The following is a 27,425-nucleotide window of genomic DNA, read 5'->3' on the forward strand; positions in this document are numbered from 1 at the left end:
TATGTACATAAACAAAGAGTCGGTTCATTAAAAGTATTGAAAGAGACTCGGAATCTTGATGGAAACTCCGATATTCTTGCAACGACGAGGTTATCGAGGATAATTATCGCGTCGCTATAATTGCGAGCTCCCGTGTTGGAATGCGTTTTGTTTACTTAAACGGAGTATTTTCCATTCGACGCGTGTCTCCTTCTTTTGCATAATAACTCCGTAAATAACGTGTTTGCGACGCCGAGAAAGCGCGATTATTGTACACCGTGGTCAGTAACTGCTGGGATAACTGCAAACAGGGATTACGGGGTAAAAAAATAAATCGAAACTATAGTACAAGATTTTCGAGAAAGTTGGGAAATGTAGATCGAGTAGAAAATGGTAATGTTGCAGATTAAAATGTATGTAAGGAAACTTGTTAAGGAAACTTGCTGGCAGAAGTTTGGACTGAAGGGACAAGGGAGTTTCGACTTCCTTGATTTCTTGACAGTCTTCCCTTGATTTAGTAATTACTGGGTGTTAGGAATTAATGGATGTTAGCAGTGTTTTTGTGATGGTAAGATGGGTGTTTGCGAAATTATGGAATTTGGAAATTTGGAAATTGGGGAAGTGAGAAGGTGGAGGGTTGAGAGTTTGAGAGATTGGGAGATTTGGGAATTTAGAAATTGGCAAATTAAGGAGGTGGAAACTTGGGAAATTGGGGAGTTGAGAAATCTGAAAATTTAGGATTTGGAAAAGTGGAAATTGGGAGATTGGAAATTGGGAGATTGAGAAATTGGAAGATTGGAAATTGGGTGATTGGGAAATTGGATGATTGGGAAATTGAGTGATTGGAAAATTGGAAAATTTGGAAATTGGAAAGCTTGGAAATTGGGAGCTTGGAAATTGGGAGATTGGAAATTGGAGGATTGGGAAATTAGAAGATTGGAAATTGGGAAATTGGAAATTGGGTGATTGGGAAATTGAGTGATTGGAAATTGGGAAATTGGAAATTGGGTGATTGGGAAATTGGATGATTGGGAAATTGGATGATTGGGAAATTGGGTGATTGGGAAATTGAGTGATTGAGAAATTGAGTGATTGAGAAATTGGAAAATTTGGAAATTGGAAAGCTTGGAAATTGGGAGATTGGGAAATTGGAAAATTGACAAATTAAAAACTTGAAATCTTGGCAAATTGAGAACTTGTAAAAATTAGGAACCCTTAAAAAATGACTAAAGCATAAAGTTTTAAACTTGATAACCCCACCAATTACATAATTACAAAATCAAGAAAGTTTGAAAATAAAAAATTAAAAAATCCTTAAATTACAAAAGCAAAAAATTAAAAAATTGAATAGTTAGAAATTCAGTGAATTGAATAATGGCATGCATAGAAAAATAAGGTGATTTTTGTCGGTGATCCGCAACGAAATGTCGGTAGCATCATTCGCGTAGACAATGCAAAGGCATGTCTCCCTCTCTCGCATTCTCAGCCCACGTCCTCAGATACCGTATTACGTGCGTAATACCTAATGGACGTTTACGAGGTTTAAAGGTGGCACAAAGTGGGCTAATACGAGGTGCCATTTAGTCAGTTAAAGGTCTTTGAAGCCACGTCGTATCGGTGTTCTCGCTTATGCAATAAATACATAATTTTATACTTATTAACCGGTCGTCGCATACTGCCCTGGTATTTCTTGGGGCATCGCACGTGGGTTACTCTGAAAGTTATTTTAACCTAGGATACCTGTTAAATAATTTAAGGGAACGTTTAAGTCACTTTACTAATGTGGAGACTTGTAAAATTTAGGAAATTTTAGGAATTGAAAGGTTGTCAGTGCTGAACTTTGGAAATTTATGAAATTACAGGACTGAAAGGTTGTCAGTGGTGGACTTTGGAAATTTAAGAAATTTAGGATTTTGGGTGGTTAAATATTTCTTTGGAATTTAAGAAATTTAAGGTCTTAAGAGTTCAAATATAGGAATTTGGAAACTTGAGACTTTGCAAGTTTGGAACTTGGGAAATTTAAGAAATTTAAGCTCTCCAGAGTTTGCGAATATGGGTCTTTGGAAATTTAAGCACTCGAGACTTTGCAAGCATGGAAATTTAAAAATTTAAGAAATTATACATCTGCAAAATTATAAACATCCAATAATTCTCACCACCCTCAAATCAATCCCTCAAATGCTACGAACCAATAATTCTCTTAACCTATCCCCACGTCATCGAATCCCAAGACTCCCTAAATACATCAAATTTCCTTTGACCATTCGAAACAAATAAAATTTTTAGCAACTCAAAATTTAAAAACATTCCAAAACAGATGGAGAAGAAAGAGGTTAACACGGACGTTAGTTACACACTGAAACGTATTCATCGTTAAATCGCTCGTTCAGTTTGACAATGTGATCGGATCGTTCGGTTGTATCGATAGCCAGATCGTTCGAACGCTACGAACAATGCAGCGAGAATTAGTTATAAATTACGCGTGTCCAGTAAACAAAAAAAGGTGGATTGAACAAAAGGCTGCGAGGGGACGCGGGACAGACCGGAAATGGCCGTCTGAACTCCGTTGTTCGCTTTGTTCTCGCACGCTAACGAGCGTCCAAGCAAAAGCGTAACGCGAACCTTGAATCGTCGCGTTATGCAACTTCTTCCTATATAAAACACACGGAAGATCGGTGTTGGCGCATTAGTTTCTCTAAATCCGAACTGCGGATGCTATTTTTAGAAGGAAATCCAAATTCATCCGCTGTTTCGGATGATATCTTTTACCTGATATTGATGGTCCGCTACATTTTTGAAGAATTTCACTTCATCAGGTCATTTTTCAGTTTAGGAGAATCAGTTTGAGAAGCTAAAATTGTTTGACAGTTTTTATGGTCTTTCAGTTAAAACAAATTTCCTATTCACTGCTTTCATAGTTATTTTGTTCATTGTTAATTTTATCCTGTTTTATTATATCAAATTTTAATATTTGTACTATTGCTAACTTCTTACCTGAAGATGTGTCAGGTGTGTTAGCCAGAATAAACTAATTAGAGTCACGATATTAAAACAGATAAAAAAAGTTGAAATATTATGTCCATTTTGTATTCAGCAATCCTTGACTATGCAAATTATAATTAAACTTCAACATCAAATTGACGAGTACCAAGAGTTATAGTCAGATTTATCAAAGTTGAAGTCCAAGTGCGTCACATGAGTCTCGTCAAAGTATGACATAAAGTGAATATCATTATGAGCTTTATTAAAAACATTTATTTCGTCTTATTCATATGGATATATAATATATAATGTATAGCAAAAAAAATTTGTTAAATCCAATACGTTATATAGAAAATATTTTTGTCATACATTATGTAATGTAATAACATACTTTTTTCGTTTTATGAAATTCAAAAATATGTTCTTACAAGTGAGCATTGTCAGGAATTAGGGATAATATGGGTTCCTATAAGATGATAGATTTGCACCTATCTAAACATTGCTCTCTTACAAACAGTGTCTACCAGATTTCCACGTTGTTTTCAACGTTCGCACTTTCATTATAAACATCAATTCCAGTTACTCATTAATTCACTTCGCTCACTACGTTCGCATACTTCGCTTCCTACATAAACGAGCGGAAGTGTCACGAATTAAAAACAATTCCAACATCGTACTTCCACTTTTCGACTCCGCTCATTTCGCAATTACATTTGAAAAATTCATCGATACACAGTTCAATAACCTTGATTTCACAACGGAAAAATAGTATCCCGGGTTTCATCGACGCGTTTGATTGCCTCAGCGATTTTCGATTTGCATTCCTGCAACTCGAAGGACTTCGAATCGAACCGGTAAACGTCATTATAAACACGTATGTAAATATCGGTGATCGTTGCTCGATTACACTGTCCAACAAATTTAAACTTTTTTTATGTTTTCCAATACCCATTGGGTGATCCTTGTAGAGTTTCTCGTCTTGAACAAGAATCCGAAAACCGAATTGCTCTATCACCCTCAGTTTTTGAAAAACACGAGCTTTTGTAAAAACACGTGTTTTGGGTAGAAAATGCGATATTGCGAGAAAACTAAAAAAGCTAGGACATTCAAATTAGTTTTAGAAGATAAGGGAGAGTTTCCCGATTAAATTGGTATATATAATTGTTATATTGCATAATTCTAAGTGGGTGTAAATATTGATGAAAGTTTAAAAAACGGCCGTGGTACGCATTTCCTACGTATTATTTTTGCATTTTTGGAAAAAGTTATTTGTCCAGCGCGAATTTGCTATACAGTATCGAATTCTACAGACATTTCTGATTAAGAAACTATACGGGGTAAGTGTTGTAGCTGTATGCAATTCCAGTAAATCGAAAAAATATCTGCCGGGAGCATGCACGCGGCGTTTTGCCGCCAGGCGGCCATAGCTCGCTCTTCTCGCCGAGTCAGTGCCGTAGCTACGCGCAATCAACATCAATGATGGGGCTTAATATGCATCCACTTTTTATATTTACAATGTTTAATTTTTTTTAATATTATTATTTCATAATTATTATTATTCATATTTTGTTATTGATCGTTATTATTTTTAGCTACCAACGATACAATTAGAAAATATTATAACTCAAAATTTAAGAATCAAATGATTGAAGACAGATTTGAAATCTGTTTATAATATAGAAAAAATAAAATGTATACAATAGAAAGTTTTTCTATATTATAAACAGATTTCAAAACTGTCAATCATTTGATTTTTAAATTTTGAATTATAATATTTTATAATTGTATCGTTGGTAGCTAAAAATAATAACGATCAATAACAAAATATGAATAATAATAATTATGAAATAATAATATTAAAAAAAATTAAACATTGTAAATATAAAAAGTGGATGCATATTAAGCCCCATCATTGATGTTGATTGCGCGTAGCTACGGCACTGACTCGGCGAGAAGAGCGAGCTATAGCCGCCTGGCGGCAAAACGCCGCGTGCATGCTCCCGGCAGATATTTTTTCGATTTACTGGAATTGCATACAGCTACAACACTTACCCCGTATAGTTTCTTAATCAGAAATGTCTGTAGAATTCGATACTGTATAGCAAATTCGCGCTAGACAAATAACTTTTTCCAAAAATGCAAAAATAATACGTAGGAAATGCGTACCACGGCCGTTTTTTAAACTTTCATCAATATTTACACCCACTTAGAATTATGCAATATAACAATTATATATACCAATTTAATCGGGAAACTCTCCCTTATCTTTTAAAACTAATTTGAATGTCCTAGCTTTTTTAGTTTTCTCGCAATATTGCATTTTCTACGCAAAACACGTGTTTTTACAAAAGCTCGTGTTTTTCAAAAACTGAGGGTGATAGAGCAATTCGGTTTTCGGATTCTTGTTCAGGACGAGAAACTCTACAAGGATCACCCAATGGGTATTAGAAAACAAAATTCGTGTTGAACAGTGTTATCCGCTATTACGATTTATCAACGTCTGCACGGAGACTCGGCGGGGAAATTTTGAACGAGACGTTTCGTTAATCACGCTCGTGCCAGCGAGTGTGAATCACCGGACACGCCAAAAAGGAGAAGCAAATAACCAGGATTTAATGGTATTAACCTTAATCACGAGCTTTTGTACACCCACCCTCGTGACCCAATTACATTGACGCCTGACCGATACCAGACACGTTACTCTTTGTAATCGGCTGATGGATGTTTATGCAAATATATGGATATCTACTATGTTTACAATGTAGCTTATAAATACGGTCGGCTATGAAACCTTGGTGTTCTAAGAAATTTACGATTCTGGTACAGGTTTGTATCACAGGGAAAATTTTATCTTGAATTATGAGATAAACTTCAAGTATTGATACGAAGTCGGTTTGAACAGGTAGCTTCTGAACATTCTAAATTAGTGTAAGATTCTGGTCTTTATTCCCCTTTTGTCTCTCCAATGTTAATTTCAAGTTTAACTTGGATTTGTTAAAGTATTACAATGTCGAAAGTTTATGTAATAGAAAGTGTACAAAATGTTACTCGCAGTTTGAACTGAACCTCAAATGCAAAAAGGAAACATGAAACAGCTAGAAGAGTCCAAAGGAGTTTCTCCCTTTATCTGGTTCCAATATTAATTTTAAGTTTAATCCAAACTTCATTAAACTATTAAAAGATCCTAAGGATGTTTACATAAAACGTCCCCGACTTCGATGCTGACCAAATCTCAACAAGTGCACAAACGAAAAAAGTATCAAGGAGGTCCTTAAACGGTGTTTAATTCTCGGCAAAGTATGTCAGAGTGGATGACAAAGTTCCCTGTTCCCCACCACGATCCCGGATTGTGAAACATAATTTATGACCTTGCCAGCAGATGCTGCTCGTGGGTGTAAGGTCCACCGGCAACGGTAAATCGCGACGAGAGTGGACCGGTGTTCATTGTTGCAACAACAATACCGGCTCGAGCCACGTGTCCTTGCATCGTGCGACCGGTAACAAGAGAGACAAAAAAGTAGCAGGATTCGCTACGGGAAGTGTTAACCTTAATAACGAGCCTTCAACCACCTACTAAGTTGGCCTAATTATGGGAACCGCGATGCCGCTTCTTTCGCTTTTCTTTGAATGCCACCAATGCAGGAAATCGCACCTTGGAGTTTATTGCTATGACACGCTTTTCCGGTGTTACATCAGAACATGCAGGTGTCAACCTACGAGTTGGCGCCGTTGGTGAGGTTACCAAAGAAAAAGGAGCTATATCTGCATCGTAGACTTCCAGCTCTAGATGTTCTCATACACTTTCCTTAGTAACTCAAAAACGAAGATTCGATCCCCATTTTTGTTGAGGGAAATCTTGTTCAGATTCTTGTCCTCTACCACCCATTTCTGGGACCTACACTAATTGTGAGAGACAACTGGAAGTATGTGGAAGTATCTCTAGCCCTTTACACTCCTTCATTTCTTTTACCTACCGACTCCTAAATTTACAAAATGGATCAAAAAAGGGGTTGCTCATAAAATGTATTGCAACAAGATGGAGCATGTGAGAAATTCCTGTCTTGTATTACAAGTAGCAACTAAATGATTCAATCAATTTATTTATCTGAATTATTTATAAGATCCAAGAGAAATGTGGAACCACAACATAGGTGTGCAAGGGGCTAGATATCCTTAACTGTCCACATTGTGAATACAATACCTTTCATCCACGTATTCTCAGCTTCGTAAGTGCCTATTTTTAGAAATCCATGAAACTGATAACAAAACAGTGCTTTCCCAGTGATAAATCATCACTTTGATGCAGTCATCGCGACTATCGAATCCCGGCCGGCGAAACGAATTCGTCAGCGCGAGAAAGTTGTCGCGTCAGAAAGGAAACCTGACGCGATAAACGTAATTTTCAGTCCCGGGGGTTTTAACCAGAATTGCGGCTTACGCGGGTGAGCAAAACAATGGCCGTGTCGGAGTGTCTGGCCACGGTGTTTGTCTTGCAATTAGAACGCGTTCTGCGAATCACGAAATTGATGTCTGGCCTCGATTTCCACGACGCTGTCATAATTCATGATCTCGCTCAATTGTCGCGGCTGTGTTACGTAACCGTTGTCATCAGAAAGCATCGTAAACCGTAGGATTCCGAGACGGGAAACAAGAAACATCGTAGCGTCCAGAAAGGAATTCCTCGCCGGCTGTTTTATGGCGTTAACACCATAAATAAAGCGTCGTACGGTCGTCGAAGTAACGAGACACGATGGTGCTGTTAATAATAGTCCGATTCCTGGCCGACGCCGAGATTTACGAAGGTGGCATGATTTATTTTACGAATATCTCGCTGCCACTTAAACCGAGCGATACCCTGTGCCACGCTCGCCGGATATCCTTTTGAGACACGCCACCCTGTGGACCAACGTCGTTTGTAACTTTATCGAGGCCGCTTTGGTTACTGGCTTTGTGGAACGACGCGAATATCCTCTTTCCGGGAAACGAACTTAATTCGGTGGACATCGGTATTCGTTTAATCCCAGAAGAGTCATTTCTGATTTTCCGGGAAGAATGGGGAAATTGGGAGGAATTTGTTGGGCGCTATTGGGGGAACGTTTGGACTCACGCAATACGTTCAAGAGTATGGTCTTAATCTTTGGCTCTTTGATCCGCGAATGAATTTAGACAGAACTGTTATCCGTTGAAAATTATGGTAGTTGTAATATTCTTGATAGTCAGTATAATTCGTTAAAGACATAACTATTATTCACTTCACACTTTGAATATTTTTATAAATCAGGATCTTCTAATGCAGTCAGTTAACCTATGTATATTTCTTTACATGACACATATTAAAATCATGTGACAATATAAACGTTGCTAATAAATGAGATAAATTGACCTAACAAGTGTCACTAAAAGTGTCACTAAAAGTAACATAATTGATCTATTTGCTCTAATGAATTTCGCTAAAAAATTACATAATTGAGCTAACCTTGACTATCTCCTACCATATACAATCCCTCACGTAAAAAGATAAAAGAACACACAAGTGTTAATTTTATGGTTAACCTGTCCAACCCAAGTTTACTTTCCGACATCAATTATATTAAAAAAAAGAAAAAGTGCGATCGAATAAATACTTAACGAGCATGTTTAAGGCAATTGCGATGAAAATGATAGTTTATCAACGATCGACGGGAATTATAGAGCCGTGAAGCTGTTGACAGAGGAAATTACGGATTAAGAAAATCACAGGCTATCGTGATTGCGCTAATAAAACAATTCTTCGTTAATTCGTTAAACAATCACGTGGATCGATGTTTCTTTTTTGTGAACGATGATTCATACGTTCTCTGTATTATGGAAGCTGAATACGATTTCCGACAGTGTTCAGTATTTTATATGGGCATCATTTATTAACTGATTCATTGGACAGACTCTAACTTCGAGTTTTCATTGAAATTCTAATAAAAGTAGGTTCGAGTCACACCTTGTGTCTTCCTGTGAAAACATTTTTCTTCAAATTCATTCGAGGAAATCAGGGAAGAATTGTGACCTAAAATTTTCGATTCGAATGAAAAATTGACTCATAGCGTATTAAAATAGTTGGTAAAGCTTTTGGTTAAACTTTCCTGAAATTTGGCGATTGAAAGTGACTTTAGGTAAATCTGTATGCTTATGAAGGTTTAAGAACCCCTTAACCTAATACAAATTTTTTGGACAGTTGTGTCAGTCAGAGCTAGTTATTGCTAAAGCAGAAAGACAAGTGAAGAAAGTTAATTATACATTCCGCGATCCTTTTTACACAGCTTCAGAATTGAACGAAAAATTCAATCATAGTGAAAATATGAATCTACTGCAGCTGTTCGTCACGTCACATTAGAGCTGTTCACCACATCACATTATTGTAGAGCAAGGGATTAAAAAGTGTGTATATCAAAATATACCACCGGTGCTAATTATAGATTCGCGACTAATTAAAAATCATTAGTTGACAATGGCGAAAGGAAATGGCGTGTTGTGGTTCTCGCTCCACCCTGACCTTACGCACACCTTTACCAATCGTATCGTTCGAGCAATCGTAACGCGATAAAACGAATAGTAAATCCAATAGGTATCGTTGCACGTTTCCTACGCTTCGACGGGAATTGATGTTTCCGACGATTACGCTTAATCGCTGGACTTCTTCGCTCGATACCGGAAACCAACTGACTCGCCTTCGTTTAGAGGATTCGAGTGAGTTATATGGATCCATAGGCTCTTTTTTATATCCAAATTTCGGTGGAGTTTACATTCTTCAAGATCCTAATTTTTCTGAGCTGTAGGTTCTCATCAAATATTAGGTTTAGTAGGTTATAGATACTACACAGATCTTATTGTTAGTTCATGTGGGTTCTAGGTTCTCTACAGATTCTAATTTCTATAGCTTGTAGGTTCTCCATGGATTCCAACTTTTATAGGTTCTAGGTCTTCATCAAATATTAGTTTCAGTAGGTCATAGATTCTCCACAGATCTAAGTTCATGTGGGTTCTAGGTTATCCACAGATACCAGTTTTCCTAGGCTCTAGATTCTTCCCAAAGCTTACCTTCACCAAATCCTAGGTCCTTTCCAGACCCTACTTTCTTTAGATTCTAAATTCTCCCCACATCTTAGCTTCTCTAATAGTATTGTTCTCCCTTTGGGAGTACATAACCCTAACTTTCTTCATGAATCTATCTTTCTCAAGTTCTAATCCTTCCCTTAATTTTTTCTTACGCTCACCAAAATAACATTCGCAACAATTTACGAATATCCCGATCCAAAGATCGAAGTCAAGTTTGGTACCAGGAATTAGTGGTCTCGCAACGGCGAAGAAAAATCAAGACGACCCACGCGGCCACGATATTTATAAATCGTGGAAGTGACCGATTAGCAGGAAGATTTAAGATATCAGAGGTAAGTCGCGGAGCATCGGTCGTTGATCGAATATTCATGAGCAGAAAATATAGCTCGAGGATGACAAATAGTCGACTAATTTCACGCCGCATACCGAAACCCACACCCGTTCCTTCGCCTTGCGTACTCCTTTCACGGCTTAGCCGAACGTGACTCTTAACCTGTTCACTGTGCCAACTTCTTTTCACGTTCGTGCTATCTCAGGATAGGAACTGAGGATAAAGTTTTTAGGTAGAACCTAAATTGCTGCTTGAGGAGCATTTAATATTTGGGGATGACCTAAGTTTTGATTAAGTATAGCTCTCCTTAGCTGTTAGGTTTCGACACTTTCTAGTTTTTCTGGGTGTTCGGTTCTTCCAAATTCAAATTTCTCCAAATTCTGGGTTCTCTCAGATTCTATTCCCTCCACATTCCTTCTGGGACTCTTCTTCCAGGTTCTAGTTTTCCTAAACCCTAGATACCCCAGGTCCTAGTTTCCTCAAATTCTAATTTCTTCAGATCTTAGATTTCTTAAGATCTTAGGTTTCTGTAGATCCTACTTTTCCTATGTCCAGATTTCCTCTCAGATCTAAGCTTATCTGGGTATTCGGTTCTCCCGATTCCAAATTACCCTAAATTCTGGATTCCCTCTGATGCTAAAATTCTTGAAACCCACATTCTCCCAGATCAGTTTTTCCCCACGTTCCTAAGTCATAAGTTCTATAATAATACCGCTAGGTCCTCATCAAATCCATGTGTTCCTTGCAGCTGAATCTGGGATCTGAACCCAGAACGTAAGAGAAGTATCTGCAGAAGTCCTAGATATTCTAAGAACTGCCTAACCTGACTGTCTAGGATAACTAGCATTGCACTAGCAACTTGTGGAAACCTAGAAGTTAGTGAGAGCTAAATCCTAAACTTGACTTCCTGCTACATTTCCTCCTAACTACATAAAATACTACATCCTGCATTCGAGTAATCATTACGCATCTAACTTCATGCATTATTAATTCCTCGCAAAAACTTCGCGACCAGTAGATTTTCTACTTTTAGTATCATTACTTTGCAAATGAAGCATATAAACGTAATAGCCAGGCGCAAGTTACGATCAAAGGTGAGAAGTAGGCACTCAACGCGATAGTTATCGTGTAATTTCAATCGAGTATCGTGGTTAATTAAAGGAGACTTTAGACTCGAGATTGTAACATTACCGGCTGCCCGCGAATCATCGATGAAGACACGGTGTCGAGGATAATTAATTTCAGTCGCCGGCGACTAACGTCTAACAGACAAGACAGATTACTTCCGGATCCCATTAATAGATCGTAAATCGTGCACGCTATTGCCGTGTAAGAATAATACGTGATTTCAAGCGAGGAATTCGTCATGGAGATGCTGGAACGGCAACAATAAGAAATGGGAAAATTGATGTCCATTTGACGGGTTTAAAAGAGGATCTGCTAGATTTGAACGTCGAATGAAATTATTTCTTGAGTTTAATTGTAAATTAAAAAACAAAGCAGATTAAATCTCTGCTCGATACAACCAACACCTGACAATATCTGTAATTTCTTCTTAAAATCTCTTATTTCAAAATAATCACCTAAATATTGTTAAAGATAGGAACCCAAAAGAAGATGAAGGAATTTACCTTCAAAGAAAAATATTTTCAATTTGAAAATTTAAAAAATGAACAGAGCATTCAGAAGATATTTTGTAGCCTTATTAGGCCAAAGTAACGGTAGTCTATCACCATAAAAGAGCATAGTTGCATTTCCCGAGCAGCTGATACGTATCCGTCATCCTTTTGTCCCGAGAGACTGAACCCCCAAGGAGGATTTAACATACGAATTAATCAAGCGTAGAGACGACGTTCCCTTCTCCCGGAGTCACTCGTTATTCTTCTTACGTGGTCAGATAAATGACGCCAGTTAATTATGAAAGTACCGGGCCTCGTGGCTGTGTACGCAATCCACGTGGACAGCGGCAGAATTTCGCGAACCGCTCGTGCTTCTCGTTGCTCAATCGAGAAACTAGATAGGAACAAAGGATCCTTTAAGGGGCACCATTAATTTGCTGCTGGAGACAAGCACGATCGCTCCACGTGCGCTTGTTACGCGTGCCTTAGATTTTATAGGAACGTCTATCTGGAATATTTATCTAGGAATTACAAAGTGAAATTTGGGTACTGTAAAAATTATTTCGAGCTGAATCAAATTTTTATATTTTTAAATGGGTGCGTAGATTGTTAGGTTTCTAGCTTTTTACATCTCTAGATTACTAGGTTCGTAGATTAGGTCTACAAGATATTAGAGGCTACGTAGCTATGTATTTATATCACTAAATCACTAGGTCACCAACTGATAGAACTCTAATTCCAGAGCCCCAATTTCCAATATCAGAAAACGCCTAGTATCTCATATTTCAAATTCTTAGTTCTCCAGGTCCTCAAAATTTCTAGATCCTAAATTTCCTAGACCCTAAATGTCAAGTTTCCAAAATCCCCAGATCCTTAGACCTCGAATCCCCTAAATCCTGAAATAGATTCTATAGATCCCCAAATCTCCTAGACCCCTAAATCCCTCAGATCACTAAATCCTCCAGATCTCTAAATCCCCCAGATCGCTAAATCCCCTAAACACCTAGATTCCCTGGATCCGTAAATCCCTTAGATCCCTAAATCCCCTAAACACCTAGATTCCCTGGATCCCTAAATTCCTTAGATCCCTAAATCTCCTAGATCCCTAAATCCCCTAAACACCTAGATTCCCTGGATCCCTAAACCCTTAGATCCCTAAATCCCCTAAACCCTTAGATTCCCTGGATCCCTAAATCCCTTAGATCCCTAAATCTCCTAGATCCCTAAATCCCCTAAACACCTAGATTCCCTGGATCCCTAAATCCCTTAGATCCCTAAATCTCCTAGATCCCTAAATCCCCTAAACCCCTAGATTCCCTGGATTCCTAAATCCCTTAGATCCCTAAATTTCCTAGATCCCTATATATCAAATTCCACAAATCTTCAAATCCCTAAATCTATAAAACCCTAAATTAAAAATTTCCCAAATTACTAAATCCCCAGACAATGCGATCTCCATATTCCAAACTAGATCTTGGCAACCGTAAACATCTAAATCTGTTGATGCGTGGTAAAAATAATAGAGCATACTCTCGAAGATATATCGCGCGAAGTGCTCGTACGCAAGAACGCGATTGCAAATTTTCTGGAAATTGGTAATGAGGGCGTGACACGGGAAACTAGGTCGACGATGAACCGCGACGATTCTCCGAAAAGCGTCGTCGCGCGTCCGTCTAGCGGCCTAGAAAACGCGAACAGTCATAATAATTAGCGGGACGAGCAGAGGCTGAAAAAAATACGCGATCTGCATGTCTGGTATGATCTTCCCCGTTCCGACGAGACAGAGGCGACACTTGGCCGGTGAGCGTGGGCTCCGTGATCGCGAGGTGATTCAGGTTAATCACGATCCTCTTGGTAACCGAGAAAACGCACGAAGGACAGTTTTCCACGTGTTTACACCTTGCTGCGATCAGGTGCTGGGGTTGCTTTCAGGTGTAAACGATGATGCTTTTTCTTGTGGTTGATTTTTAGCTTCATTTTGTATCGCTTGTCTTGGAAAATATTTTATTATGCGTTGATCTTTGTGTGAGGTTGCTTAGAGTCGCTTGAGGCTGTAGTCTAAAATACAGTTTCGAGATGTTGTTCTATAATGTACTGTCTTGTATATTTGAACTAAATTAACATATAGAATTAACGTATAGAACATATATGTTAATAGAAAGCAAGAGATATGTTAATTCAGTTATGTTCAATCATACATAATAGTACTAGCGTTCAAATATTAGCAAGATTTGATTATTCGGTTATTGATGAGGATTTATTTAAAAAGTAGTATAACAAATTTTATTAACGAAGGAAGAATTATTTTTAATCTTTAGTGTCGCTCTTTTAATGCACACGATGAATCAGTATAATACGTGCACAGTAATTGAAACTCGATAATAACTCTGGTTTATCGTAAATTTAATAGCGCATGTCACGTCTGGCTGCAGAGGCTACACCGTTGGCGGCGCTATAAAGACAAATAATAGCGAAACAAGTCCAACGAGACCTAACTACTTACGCGTATTTGCATCGGTCATTAAGAGGAGCGAGAAACTCCGGTCTTGCAGGACGGTCAGTAATTCTGCTGTCGGCTTAACAAAAGGACACACGCTGCTAAAGAGTGACGCTTATCGCGGCTCGTGAAAGCGCGTTTTCTTGCATAACGCCATTCGTCTCTTCTGGTTGCCCTTTTTTCTGCACTCGAGTCGACCGTGTTCCCATTTCGACGTGCGTGCCTCGTTCCGATCGTTCTATACATGTACACAACTTGATGTAAAGATTTTCATTCTTTATGAGATTCTTTTATACCAAATTTCATTTCACTTTTTTTTGGAGAAAATACTTATATTAGGGATATATTAGGGATACTAATATTAGGGATGTTGGACGCAGAGTGTCTAAGGGTTTGGGAGTATGTGGGTTCTCTACGTCTTATATGACTGTTTTTATTAAGAGGTTAACCACCTTTGAGAATCAAAATATATATATAAGTTTTGGGAATAATAAATGGATTCTTCTTCTCCTATCTCATAATTTTTATTAAGAGGTGAAACCACCTTTCAGGACCAAAATGCACTCTCAAGTCTTGAAAATAATAACTAAATCATTCTTTCCCCACCTCATCATTTCTGTCAAGAGATGAATCCATCTTTGATGACCAAGATGCATATATAAATTTTGAACATAATACATGGTGCCTCTTACTGCATCTTTATTTTGTATAAGAAGCTAGACCAGCTTCATACACTAAAATCAATGTATAAGACTTCTTCTGCAAAGTATAAATAATAGTCTGAAAAGTATTTTACTCATTTGAAGGGTTCTAACGTGTACGTAGTGTACGTCATCCACACCGAAAGCTTAGCTCTATTATTTTCAGTGGTCAACCCTGTTTTCGTTGCTCTGACGTCATGGTGGGTATTGATCAGGTAAACCTTATACGAACTTTCAAACAGAATTCGTTGAATTTATCAGAGTACGTTCAGTTTTTCCTTTGGCTACTTGTGAGGGAAACAGCAGTCCACTCTTGCTTTAGTCTTTGAGAAAATATGTATAATATTGAATATGTCTAATGCTTGGTTCACGAGTGCTACAAAATGTATCGTAAACCTTTTGCTACATCGCCAACTCCGTATCGCGATCATCAAGCGCTACCAAACCATAGATCGAAAGAACAACCGAAGATCGAACAAAGCAGTTCAAGCCAGCGAATCTGCATCTATTACAAAGATCACTTGGTCGCTCGCGATTAGTGTCACGTTCGTGGAAAACGCGGATTCATTAATTCCGTTCATGAGGGAAAAAAAAATGGTCGCGAATCGATTTCGCGAGGCTGCGATAGCTCGCAGACCTTCGACGACCGCCCACTCTGCTCGACGCTCACGATCGTAAAACTTAGCAAAATCGCGACGTGATTCATTATTAATGCCGCCATTTCGTAGCGGACGAAGGTGCAGCCACTTGCTTGCACATTTATCTTCGCGATGACGAGTTTCTGGTAAAGTGTTCCTCGTCGATCTTCGACGAGAAACAAACGATCGACTGCGAGAATCATCGTTCACCTGGATACCGTTTCCTTCTGCGAAACGGACCTGCATGAATGGAAACGCGCCTTTCTCCGGATATATCCTTCTATAAATTCGCGAGAATCTCGAAACCTAGTTCGAGTTTTCCTCTGAACATAATTCACTGTTCATGTAAAATTAGAAATTTAGCGAAGGTGTTAAAGCGTTTGAAAGTATCTGACTATTTTTTTACAACGTTAAGTATCATCTAAATTGTCTTCTTTGAACACAGTTCAAGGAACACCGGTTTTCCTAACAGAGATTAGAAATCGTAGATTAGAGGTGTACAAATATTTGAAAATACACTTTAATATTTTTTTTTATAGATTGTCCAAATCCTTTTCATGCATAAATTTGACAAAATAAAATTCTTTTTTTCTTCATAATTTAGAGATCATTAATTTAGCCACGTTGTTCTAACAAAGATAGAAACCTAATACCAGAGGTATGCGTTTAAAAATACAGTTTTTTATTCCGAATTCTCCTTCCATAAATTTTCCGAAACTATAATAGTCATCTAAATTTTCCTCTCGAACGTAATTCAGGGAGCAGCGACATTGTTTCTCTCCCAGAAATTAGAAATAGTGGCATCTTTTTACAACCGTGAATAATTTAATGTTTCCTCCGTTTCATGAATTTGTCAGAAGAACATATTCGTACGGGTAGGTAATTTACAAGGTAATTTCTCCGGAGAACGGAGGCCATTTTCTTTCTCGGTGAACCGGGGGATTCCAAGTAACAAAGCTTGGACTTTCCTCGTTTCTCTGAGTAAGTATAAGTACGGCAAATCGTGTCAGGCGTGCATCGCACGACAATCTCGAGCTGTGAGTCATACACGCTTTCGATTAGGCTCTCCCTACGCTACTATAGCGTCGTGCGAAGATTATTAATGCGTCTTATGCGACGCGGGGACATAAACAAATACCGGACACTTCGGTCCGCTCAGACTGACGCGATAATGATTAGAAGTTAATTGCAAAAGAAACATTCACGAGCGTCGTTGCTCGAAGAATGTTAGATGTTTAATCTCTGGAGGGTTAATCTCTTCGATGACGCGTTGTGTACTTGCGCATGATTGAACGTTAGTGTTAGCTTTGCGTAGTTCGAAGGAATATAAATTTGTAAGATTCTGCAATTTTAATTATTTTTTACATTAATTGGATTGTGGAGAACATTTTGGTCTCTCGATATGAGTGATTGTATGTTATCGACATATTGAACATGAATAGGGTATTGATGAAGGAACGAGGGAGACTGTTTCTGAGATTTATTACGATTTCAGTGGTGCAAGTCAACGAAAGCTCAGTCACGTGGTTCACGATTTCAATTTCCATCGTGACAGCAAATCCTGTACGTTTGTAAGACCGTACAAATTTAACCGCAGGGTTAAATACTTATAAATTCTGTGTCATTCAAGAAAATTTGAGAAACCTGTACATTAAAAAATATAGTGCAATATTGAAACAAAGCGAAACAGTCTGTCGTTTCAATTGAAGGGTTAACGACGATTCTGCTTAGTAGCTAATCAGAATGTCATCAGAAGCGTTTATTTTCCGTTAGAGCTAGGATGATGTCGCAGCCAAGAGGGCGAACAGCTTCGTTTGAATCGCGGCGAGCGCCGTCATCGAGGGTAACGATGATAGGTGGACGTAATCGCGACGTGGTCAATTCATTGATGTTTACGAGCACGGGAAAATTCTCTTTGCTCTAATTAAAGTCGCCGACTCGTATCTTCTCAGATGAAATAATTACCACGTCGCGACGACGATTTTGATTTAACAGAGCCACCGCGAAAAAATGATTTCCTAGGAATTCCTTCGCGAGATTCATTTGTTCTAATCTTTGCCAACTATGATGTGCCCTTGTGTATTTCGCTAGTGGCGTAAACAGAATTTTTTAGATTTCAGGATTTAGAAAATTTAGGTAGTAAAATAAATGAATTTTAAAAATAATGGAGTACATATACCAGAAACGTGAATAGTAAACGGCAATTTCGTTTGAAAGTGCGCGTGTGATTGTACTAGAGTGATATCAATGAACTTCGACAAAGAAGTCGGGAAGAAGTCGAACAACATCGAAGATAAAAAGAGATAAAGAAAATTGCGTGTAGTCGTATCAGAATTTTTTACCGTGTCAGCTACTGAGAATTCGCAAAGTTGCGACTGCTATTTCTAGGTTCACACGAGTTCATTTGTGAAATGACGCGCGAACAGAAATTTGAGAAGCGACCGTGTTACGACATTTGGAGAACAAGTCACGACATTTCCTGCTTTCTCAATCGAGTCGAATGTACCATCACCTTTTGACAATTTGCGTGAATAGTACCTGTTATTATATATTTGCATTTACATAGAAACTTTGATCATCTTACATCCACGAATATTACAAATAATATACGAATCACTGTCACTAAAATGCACCACAGTGATCGCAAAACAAAAACGAACATAGAATCGTCTACACGAACCTTTCACATAAACACTGTGTTACAAGGATCATAAATCGTACCTCCAATTGCAAGAAAGGGAATAATTACAGTGATTAACTTCTATATCGATCAGCGTCAAAGACGCGATCGATTATCACTATCGCTCTGAATGAAATTGCACAACGGCAACAACATCGTCGGCGATGCGTTTAATCCGCTTGTCAGCCACAGCTTTCTCGAAGGGGCACAGAGGTAACGTTTCTGGAAGCAAAATGAATAATTCTCGGCATCGATCGACCGACTTGAATCACCGTTTTGCATTTCGCGCGATCAGCGGGCACCGCCTCTTCGTCGCTTTAGCCTCGAGCGTAGAAGCGTGTAACGAGCGGGTACGTGGGAAGCGTTCGGGAGCGGAGACTTCTCAGAAAAAGTTGGGAAAAGATACGTCGAATGTCCACGGCATGATTCACCTGGAGAAACGAGTCCGTCTTCTTAGTCATTTTGGGGCAGGCCGGAGACCAACGACACCGGAATACAACAAACATGGGAACGTGTGACCATGGGTGCAACTTCCTTTAGATACACACACGTTTGTGAACGCAATTTTCAAATTATTAATTTTTTTTATAAGCAAGTTTATAAATCAACGTGGGACTCTTTGAGACTTCTCATTAGTTACCTTTCAGTATTTTTAACAATTTTTCTGGGAGTTTTGACCCATTTTAAGAAAGTTTGATTCTCTGACAAAAAGTCATATTTGATACATGTGTGGACATGTGTGATCAACGTCGTTGGCTGGGGACTCTTTAAGACTCCTCATTAGCTACCTTTTAATATTCTTAACAATTTTTCTAGAAATTTTGGCCCATTTTAAGAAAGTTTGATTCTCTGACAAGAAATCGTATCTGATACATGTATGGACATGTGTGACCAACGTCGTTGGCTGGGGACTGTTTAAGCTTCCTCATTAGTTACCTTTCAGTATTTTTAACAAGTTTTCTGGGAGTTTTGGCCCATTTTAAGAAAGTTTAATTCTCTGACAAAAAGTCATATCTGATACATGTGTGGACATGTGTGACCAACGTCGTTGGCTGGGGACTCTTTAAGACTCCTCATTAGCTACCTTTTAGTATTCTTAACAATTTTTCTAGAAGTTTTGGCCCATTTTAAGAAAGTTTGATTCTCTGACGAAAAGTCATATTTGATACATGTGTGGACATGTGTGACCAACGTCGTTGACTGGGGACTCTTTAAGATTCCTCATTAGCTACCTTTTAGTGATTTTAACAATTTTTCTGGGAGCTTTGGGCTATTTTAAGAAAGTTTGATTCTCTGACAAGAAGTCGTATCTGATACATGTGTAGACATGTGTGACCATGATAGTCGTATAGTATTTTGATTTTGAAAACGGATAGTAGACGAGCAGACTAATTATCACGGCTAGACCGCGAATTAGGGACGTGAAAGATTAAACGAGGGAATCGTCGTTGCGACGACAAACGGGAATCGTCGGCGAGACGTTATCGCCGGCCTCGATCTCTCGGCACTCGTCTCTTCGCGTCCACAGGATGCGAGAAACACGAGGTCTCTCTTTTACCGCGTTCGCCGACTGCTCGCCGAGATAACTCGCGTCATTAAATATGGCCCTCGTCATTTGCATCCGTCGTCGGTGCTCGAACTAACAGTCGAGATTGAAAAAAACAATCACGAGTTACATCGTGCCAAGCAAATTGATCTGATGGTGATCTACTTATGTATGTACATCAGTGCCGGACGTGTCGAGTGTTCACCGGTGAATATGTTAAGTTTGCTGTAACACCTATAACCTGGTGAGAAACTTGGGACTTGGAGAAAAGGTTTGGGAAAAATTTAGGACTTAGAGAAAGTCTGAGATGCAGTAAAATTATTTTAGGTTTTGAGAGCCTGAGATGTGGACACTGCAAAAAAACTAAAGTCTAAAGAAAAGTTTGACTCTAATGATACTACAATCCAATGAAATTTAATAATCCCAGAGCTCATACAAACACTTCATGGTAAACTTGAAGAAGTCCTAGAAAAATACTAGATCTAGATCTAGTCTAGACCTAGAGGGAGTTCCAGAACCTATTATCCCAACTTTTGACATCTTCAACATCTTCAGTTTCCATACGTACCACAAATATGAAGATAGCTCCAAATGACATTTCACTCGCAATATTCGTGCGACATAGGTTAAGAACCGATAATATATTCAAATAATGGCCAGAGCCGGTAAAAAGGAAGCAGTAGCCCTCCAAACCGAGGTAGAGACCGAGGAAGACTGGGAGGAGTTATTGGCTCGAGAAGGTCTGATTGTGGCAGACGTTTATTCCGAATGGTGCGGTCCTTGTATCGCGATGGTGAGCACCTTGCGAAACGTGAAGCTGGAGATCGGTGGCGACGCGATCAACTACGCGATCGTCAAGAACGACCACATCGCCGACCTCGAGAGATTCCGTGGCAAGAGCGAGCCCGTGTGGATGTTCATTCAGGATGGTAAAATGGTTAACCTTATGTTCGGCGCGCATTGTCCCAACTTGAAGAAGCTATTGATACAGGAAATTCGAAGGGTGCAAGAGAAAGAGGAACCGGAGATGCGACTGGATCCGAGTACTCGCACGCCGGAGGAAGAGGTTCTGTGGCAGAAAGAGGAGGCCATTAGGTACATTCGAGCTGAGTATAGGATTTTCTTATATTAGAAGAATTGATAGGGGTTAGATAAGTTATGCTCTCCTTATGATCTTAGACTTTTTCTATATTGTGTAGGTTACTCTAGAATTTCTCTAGGCTTCCTATTCTCTTATGGTCATATTAGAACTTTACCAGGGTCGTCTCAGAAGATTCCTAAAATTCTACTAAAACTGTCATAGTGTTCTTGTAGAATTCTTTTGGGTTCACTTTAGAATTTCCTCAGACTCTCCCTAGAGCCCCTCTGATCATTCCTGAATTCTCCCAAATGCAATGAATCTCCGAGTCCCCCGTAGCCATCTGATGCTTAAGGAAGACCACTATAACCGACTGTATCTACTATCGTATTTCTTCTTCGGAATAAAAGTCCGCACCGAGCGAGATTAAACTCTGTACGCGGTTAAACGACGTGTAGCTGATTGCAAAATTGTTGTACAAGACAAGCGATCGAGGAGCGCCGTCTTGCCAAGGAGGAGGCGGAGAGACGAGAGAAGTACGAGGCGTTCCTGGCACAAATGATGTTCGAACTGTCCGAGGAAACCGCCCTGGTTTTCTTCCCGTGGATATTCAGAGACGAGGAGGGAAGACGCAGAGACAAATACCAGAGCCCTCCGTACACCGACTTGACCACTATCCTCTTCAAACAGAACTACGACGTGCTCGAAGAGCAACGAGTGCGTTTCGACGAGGAATTGATCAATAAGATGTTCGTCGAGAGCAACGTTGAAATTACCAAAGAACTCGTCAAAGGTGTGTGCTTCAGTTCCAACTTTCTCTTCTCTTCGAGTTTCACTATTTCAACCTTTATGCGGTTGTAAATCGTGTAACGTTTTAATCACTTTTATTGCTGGTATAACGTGTCACTGTATTAGGCGGAGTGATATAATGCGAGAATGTACGGAGATTTATGGTGTGAGATTATGCAATTGGTGGTGGTAGTACGGTGGGGGGTGAAATGAAGGGGTGATATGAATGTATAGTAATAGGAGCGCGTGGCGATATAACGTATGGTGATTGGGGCGCGTGGCGATACAACACGTGGTAATTGGGGCGCATGGCGATATAACGCGTGGTAATTGGCGCACGTGATATTCGGAGCGTGTGGTCATATGACGCGTAGCGATACAACGCGTGGTAATTGGAGCGCGTGGCGATACAACGCGTGGTAATTGGAGCGCGTGGCGATACAACGCGTGATAATTGGGGCGCATGGCGATATAATGCGTGGTAATTGGCGCACGTGATATTCGGAGCGCGTGGTGATATGACGCGTAGCGATACAACGCGTGGTAATTGGGGCGCGTGGCGATATAACGCGTGGTAATTCGGCGCATGGCGATATAATGCGTGGTAATTGAGGCGCGTAGTATTCGGAGCGCGTGGTGATATGACGTGTAGCGATACAACGCGTGGTAATTGGAGCGCGTGGCGATATAACGCATGGTATTTGGCACGTATGGCGATATAATGCGTGGTAATTGGCGCACGTGATATTCGGAGCGCGTGGTAATGTGACGCGTAGCGATACAACGCGTAGTAATTGGGGCGCGTGGCGATATAACGCGTGGTAATTCGGCGCGTGGCGATATAATGCGTGGTAATTGAGGCACGTGGTATTTGGAGCACGTGGCGATATAACGCGTGGTAATTGGAGTGCGTGATATTAGGTGCGCGTGGCAATTTAATGCGTGGTAATTAGAGCGCAAGGCGATATAACGCATGGTAGTTGGAGCGCGTAGCAATATAAGACGCAGCTATCGCAACGCATAGAAATAAAATTCGTGGTAGCAATGTTTTTCTATCAATCTATCTTCAATTCACCTACCTCAGGTTTAACAGCAGGCAGAACAATAGCCATGAGATTGAAAGGCAGACGTCCTCATCCCGACTGGCCCGTACCCTATCCCTTTGAGTGTCCTAAAGGTACAGAAAAGTGTCCCACGCGAGAGATCAACGATGTCGAAGAGTACTTGGTACAATTATTAAACAGCAAAACCCCGTTGCTGTTCGTCGATCCTCCTATACCTCAATGGGAAAATTCGTACATGGAAAGACACGTGTTTAATTATGAACCGGATCCTGAAAAAGAGGAAGACGAGGAGGAGGAGGAAGAAGATTTCCCTAGAACCGATCCTGCAGTTTGGGTGCCTCCCCAGGTACATGGGAGCTGATTAAAGTAGAATCAGGCTTGAATTGGATTTATAAGTCTGCAGATTTTAATGTTATAAACCTGCACGGACAATTTTATTTAGGCTAGAAGCAAAGTGCACGTGTACACGACTCTGTTCTCTAACTATATGGAGATGGTACACCCTTACGAGGAACCGGTACCACCCCCACCTTTGTGTGCGTTCAAATTTAATTTCGAACAATTCGAACCTGTTCGCGATGCTTGTGCCCTTTACCCTGATGCGATCGAGTATTTCGGCGCGTTCGAGTTTGATAAACCTGGTATTGCCAGGAGAATCGCTTCAACCCCCGAAGACTTCGAGCGAAAGGTTACTTTTATTGTTCAGACTTATTCATTAGTAGTTGACTAGAATTTGTCATTTTTTACAATTTTTGCAGTTTACAATTTTAGCAACTTACATATTTCATAATATATCATTTTTACCATTTTTACAATTTTTACATTTTATCAAGCAGTAGCTACAACTAGAATATTTCACCTTCTACATATCTTAAATTAGTCAAACACAGTACATAATTTTAAAGAACATAAAAATGTAAAATTAAATGAATTGTCCCTGAAGACGAAGTACCATTCGGGAATGGAGATCTTCGTAATAATTATTCGAAGAGTCAGCGAAGATGTTTTCCTATCATTTGCAAGTATTCAGCCCTACTTCGTGACTGAAGAAGAAGAACAGGCTATGGCGATGATAGACGAATACTTCCCCGAGGGCGCCGAGGATATAAGCGTAGAAGAGTCGGTCGAAGAAGAAGAAATCTACGAAGGCGAAGAAGAGGAAGAGGAAGAGGAGGAGGAGGAGGAAGATTTGAAGGATCAGGATGAAATTATAGACCCATTCGGGATGTACGGTTACACCTGAAGCTTCTATGTTAAAAATATATCAGTATTGTTATATTCATATACATTAATATACTATAGATTCAGAATGTATGCCTTAGGTCGTACTTGAAGAGAATGTTAATTACTTTTCATTCTTTAAGTTATAATATCACACTCGTGACGCACATTACAGTTCAGGTAAATCAAATAAAAATCACGTTCGCACCCTTGTTCAATCAATAAGAAATTCGGAAGGAGTCTTCGCACAATTGACGAATAATTCGAAACGCGCGACCCTTTCTTGTCGAGAATTCCATTCTTCGCGCGTTTTGGCAAAGTCGAATCATACTTGAATATTCGCTTATGTCGGCAACGCGTTTGCGTAACTCTGGCAAAATTCCAGCGTAGCACATCGGTCTGTAGAGGTTGTATCACGCACCTGCCCTGCTGCCAAATTTTCTTCCGATCGTCCAAAGAGAAACCGATATTTGCCAACGGTATATCAAAACAAAGGTAAACTGATCGTACGCCGGTGGGGCCATTTTGGATTGCTTAGACCATCTTGCAAATCTTTAATTCATAACTTTAGGGAAACAGGTGTTTAGTCATAAGAACAGGTGACTAATCAAAAGAAATAGTTACAAGTCATATGCTTATATGTATATATTTATATGCAACAACATTTTACAATAATAGTAATAATAACTACGTCCACTTCGATAATAATTACATCGACTATGTGAAATACTTATATGTAAAATATTTGATAAATTTATTTTAGGAAGAAAAATATTAAAAATCAATATTGACTCTTCTTGCATGAACATTGTATCTGCAATATACACAAGTATATCTGCACAAAACCAATCCAACCAATACAATCCTACATAAGAATTTTCATCGGGCCGACGAATGACTAAAGAGGTTAGCAAACGACTCGCGGCAAGTTTTAGCGGAAAATCAACCGCGATCAAAGCGAACGAATTGAATCGCGCTGATCGAATTAACGAGGCAATTTGTCAGGCGACCGATGCGAGAAATTCACGCGCGAACGACACGCGAGCAGTGGCTAGCTCGGTCCTCCTCGTACAATACATTGTGGCGGAGAGTAAATTTCACCAAGCGATCCGAACAATTGAACCATTAACCGTGGAGACGTTAGTCAGCCGGTCAGTAAATCTTCCAACTGGCTCGCTCCTTTTCATCCGTATTTTTGGCACGCTCCAACACTCCACGGCTACACGACACTCGAGCACGAGAAACATCGTCGTTCCGAACGCGCGCCTTTTCGAACTGCAAAACACGATCACGTGCAACCTTTAACGTTGCTCGGTTATACTATTTTTTTCTTATATGGAGAACTTGGAGATTTAGGGAGTATGGGTGTTTTGGGGAATTTTGAGGTTTGGGAAGTTTGGGGAATTTGGGGAGTTTGGGAATTTAGGGATTTTGGGATTTGAGGATTTTGGGAATTTAGGAATTTAGGAATTTAGGGATTTGGGGATTTGGGGATTTAGGGATTTGGGAATTTAGGGATTTAGGGGTTTGGGAATTTAGGGATTTAGGGATTTGTGGATTTAGGGATTTGGGAATTTAGGGATTTAGGGATTTAGGGATTTAGGGATTTGTGGATTTGTGGATTTAGGGGTTTGGGAATTTAGAGATTTGGGGATTTAGGGATTTGGAGATTTGGGGATTTGGGGATTTAGGGATTTGAGGATTTAGGGATTTGGAAATTTAGGAATTTAGGAATTTAGAGACTTGGGAATTGGATATTTGGGGATTTGGGGATTTGGGAATTTGGGGATTCAGGGATTTGGGGATTCGGGGATTTGAGGATTTGGGGATTTGGGATTTTGGGGATTTGGGAATTTAGGAATTTAGGGACTTGGGAATTTAGGGATTTGAGGATTTAGGGATTTGGGAATTTAGGAATTTAGGAATTTAGAGACTTGGGAATTGGATATTTGGGGATTTAGGGATTTGGGAATTTAGGAACTTAGGGACTTGGGAATTTAAGGATTTGTGAATTTAGAAATTTCAGAATTTGGGGTTTGGAAATTTAGAGATTTGGAACTTGAACCAACTACCTAATTACCTATTAGCTAAATACCTATTAACTAAACATCTGTTACCTAAATACCTATTAGCTAAGTACCTATTAGCTAAACACCTGTTACCTAAATACCCTATTACCTAAACACCCATTACCTAAATACCTATTACCCAAGTCCCTATTATCTAAATCCCTTCAAAACCATCGACCGTCCACACATAACAATAAAACAGTCTCCTACACTCAGTGAACGCAAAAGGGAGTCGAAGTTCGACTCTGGAAAGCCGTGCAGATCGGATGAAAGACGGTGCAGTACGCTGGACGAAGAAAGACGCGCGTGCAGTTCGCGAAGATAAATTTACACGCGACTCCGCGTCGCCGATGCCTGTTCACGTACCCTCGTTTCTTTTCCCTTCACAGATCTCGACCCCGTATAAGCGGTCGTTTTCTTTTCGCCTGGTCACAAATAGGAACCGGACTCCATCTTCGTACACGGTTTAAATTAATGGCGTCGGGACGCGATTCACCGACGCCTGCTCCCTGATTTACAATGTCAAAGTTCGCGACTTGTCGAATTATTTGCTCTTGTAACTCAACGTTCATTTGTCCTCTTTGATAAGTACTGTTATTTATGTGCAAATTAAAATGGAGATTATGTTATTTTATTTTATACTGTTCAACTAGAAGGTGTAGTTGTGAACTGTTCAAAGTATTCATTAGGATAAAACGTATTGTTGAATAATTTTTTTGTTTAAAAATTGAGGTTGTGTATAATGGTTTTGTTTTACAAATTTACGAGTGCTTTTGTCTAAGAATGTTATAAATGATATCAGACATTTCGGGGTAAATATGAAGCAAATATCATGATGTACTTGCAAACAACCCTTAACAGAGTCAGATTAAAATTGAGTATATAATTTGTTCATTTAAAAGTGGATGATGTATATATTATTTTCTCTTGCAATATTATAAATGATTTTAGCTAGTTGGACAAAAATAATGATAAACATTATTATATGTTAAGAAACAACCCTTAACAGGGTTACTCTGTTATAACTACCTGTATAATTTCTCTATTTAAAAGTGGATAACAGTACACATAACCCAAACATTTATTTTCTACGTCTCACTGTACAACCCTTAATATTTAAGGGTTAATTAAGAACATATTAC

At 39.3% G+C, this 27,425-nt stretch overlaps 2 protein-coding genes across 3 annotated transcripts in view; both read left to right on the forward strand.

Annotated features, from left to right (window-relative positions):
- Sarm (sterile alpha and armadillo motif) overlaps positions 1-27,425 on the forward strand; it is a 128,224-nt gene that overhangs the window by 26,707 nt on the left and 74,092 nt on the right. The gene's annotated exons all lie outside the window — the stretch shown is intronic.
- Positions 20,407-24,307, forward strand: LOC143264296 (uncharacterized). Its single transcript, XM_076530790.1, has 5 exons — positions 20,407-21,157; positions 21,623-21,933; positions 23,014-23,339; positions 23,436-23,681; positions 23,937-24,307. Exons 1-5 carry the CDS (start codon positions 20,715-20,717, stop codon positions 24,234-24,236), a joined length of 1,626 nt encoding a protein of 541 aa, XP_076386905.1. The 5' UTR covers positions 20,407-20,714; the 3' UTR covers positions 24,237-24,307.

Source organism: Megachile rotundata, chromosome 4 (assembly GCF_050947335.1).
Source record: "Megachile rotundata isolate GNS110a chromosome 4, iyMegRotu1, whole genome shotgun sequence".
Taxonomy (NCBI): Eukaryota; Metazoa; Arthropoda; class Insecta; order Hymenoptera; family Megachilidae; genus Megachile; species Megachile rotundata.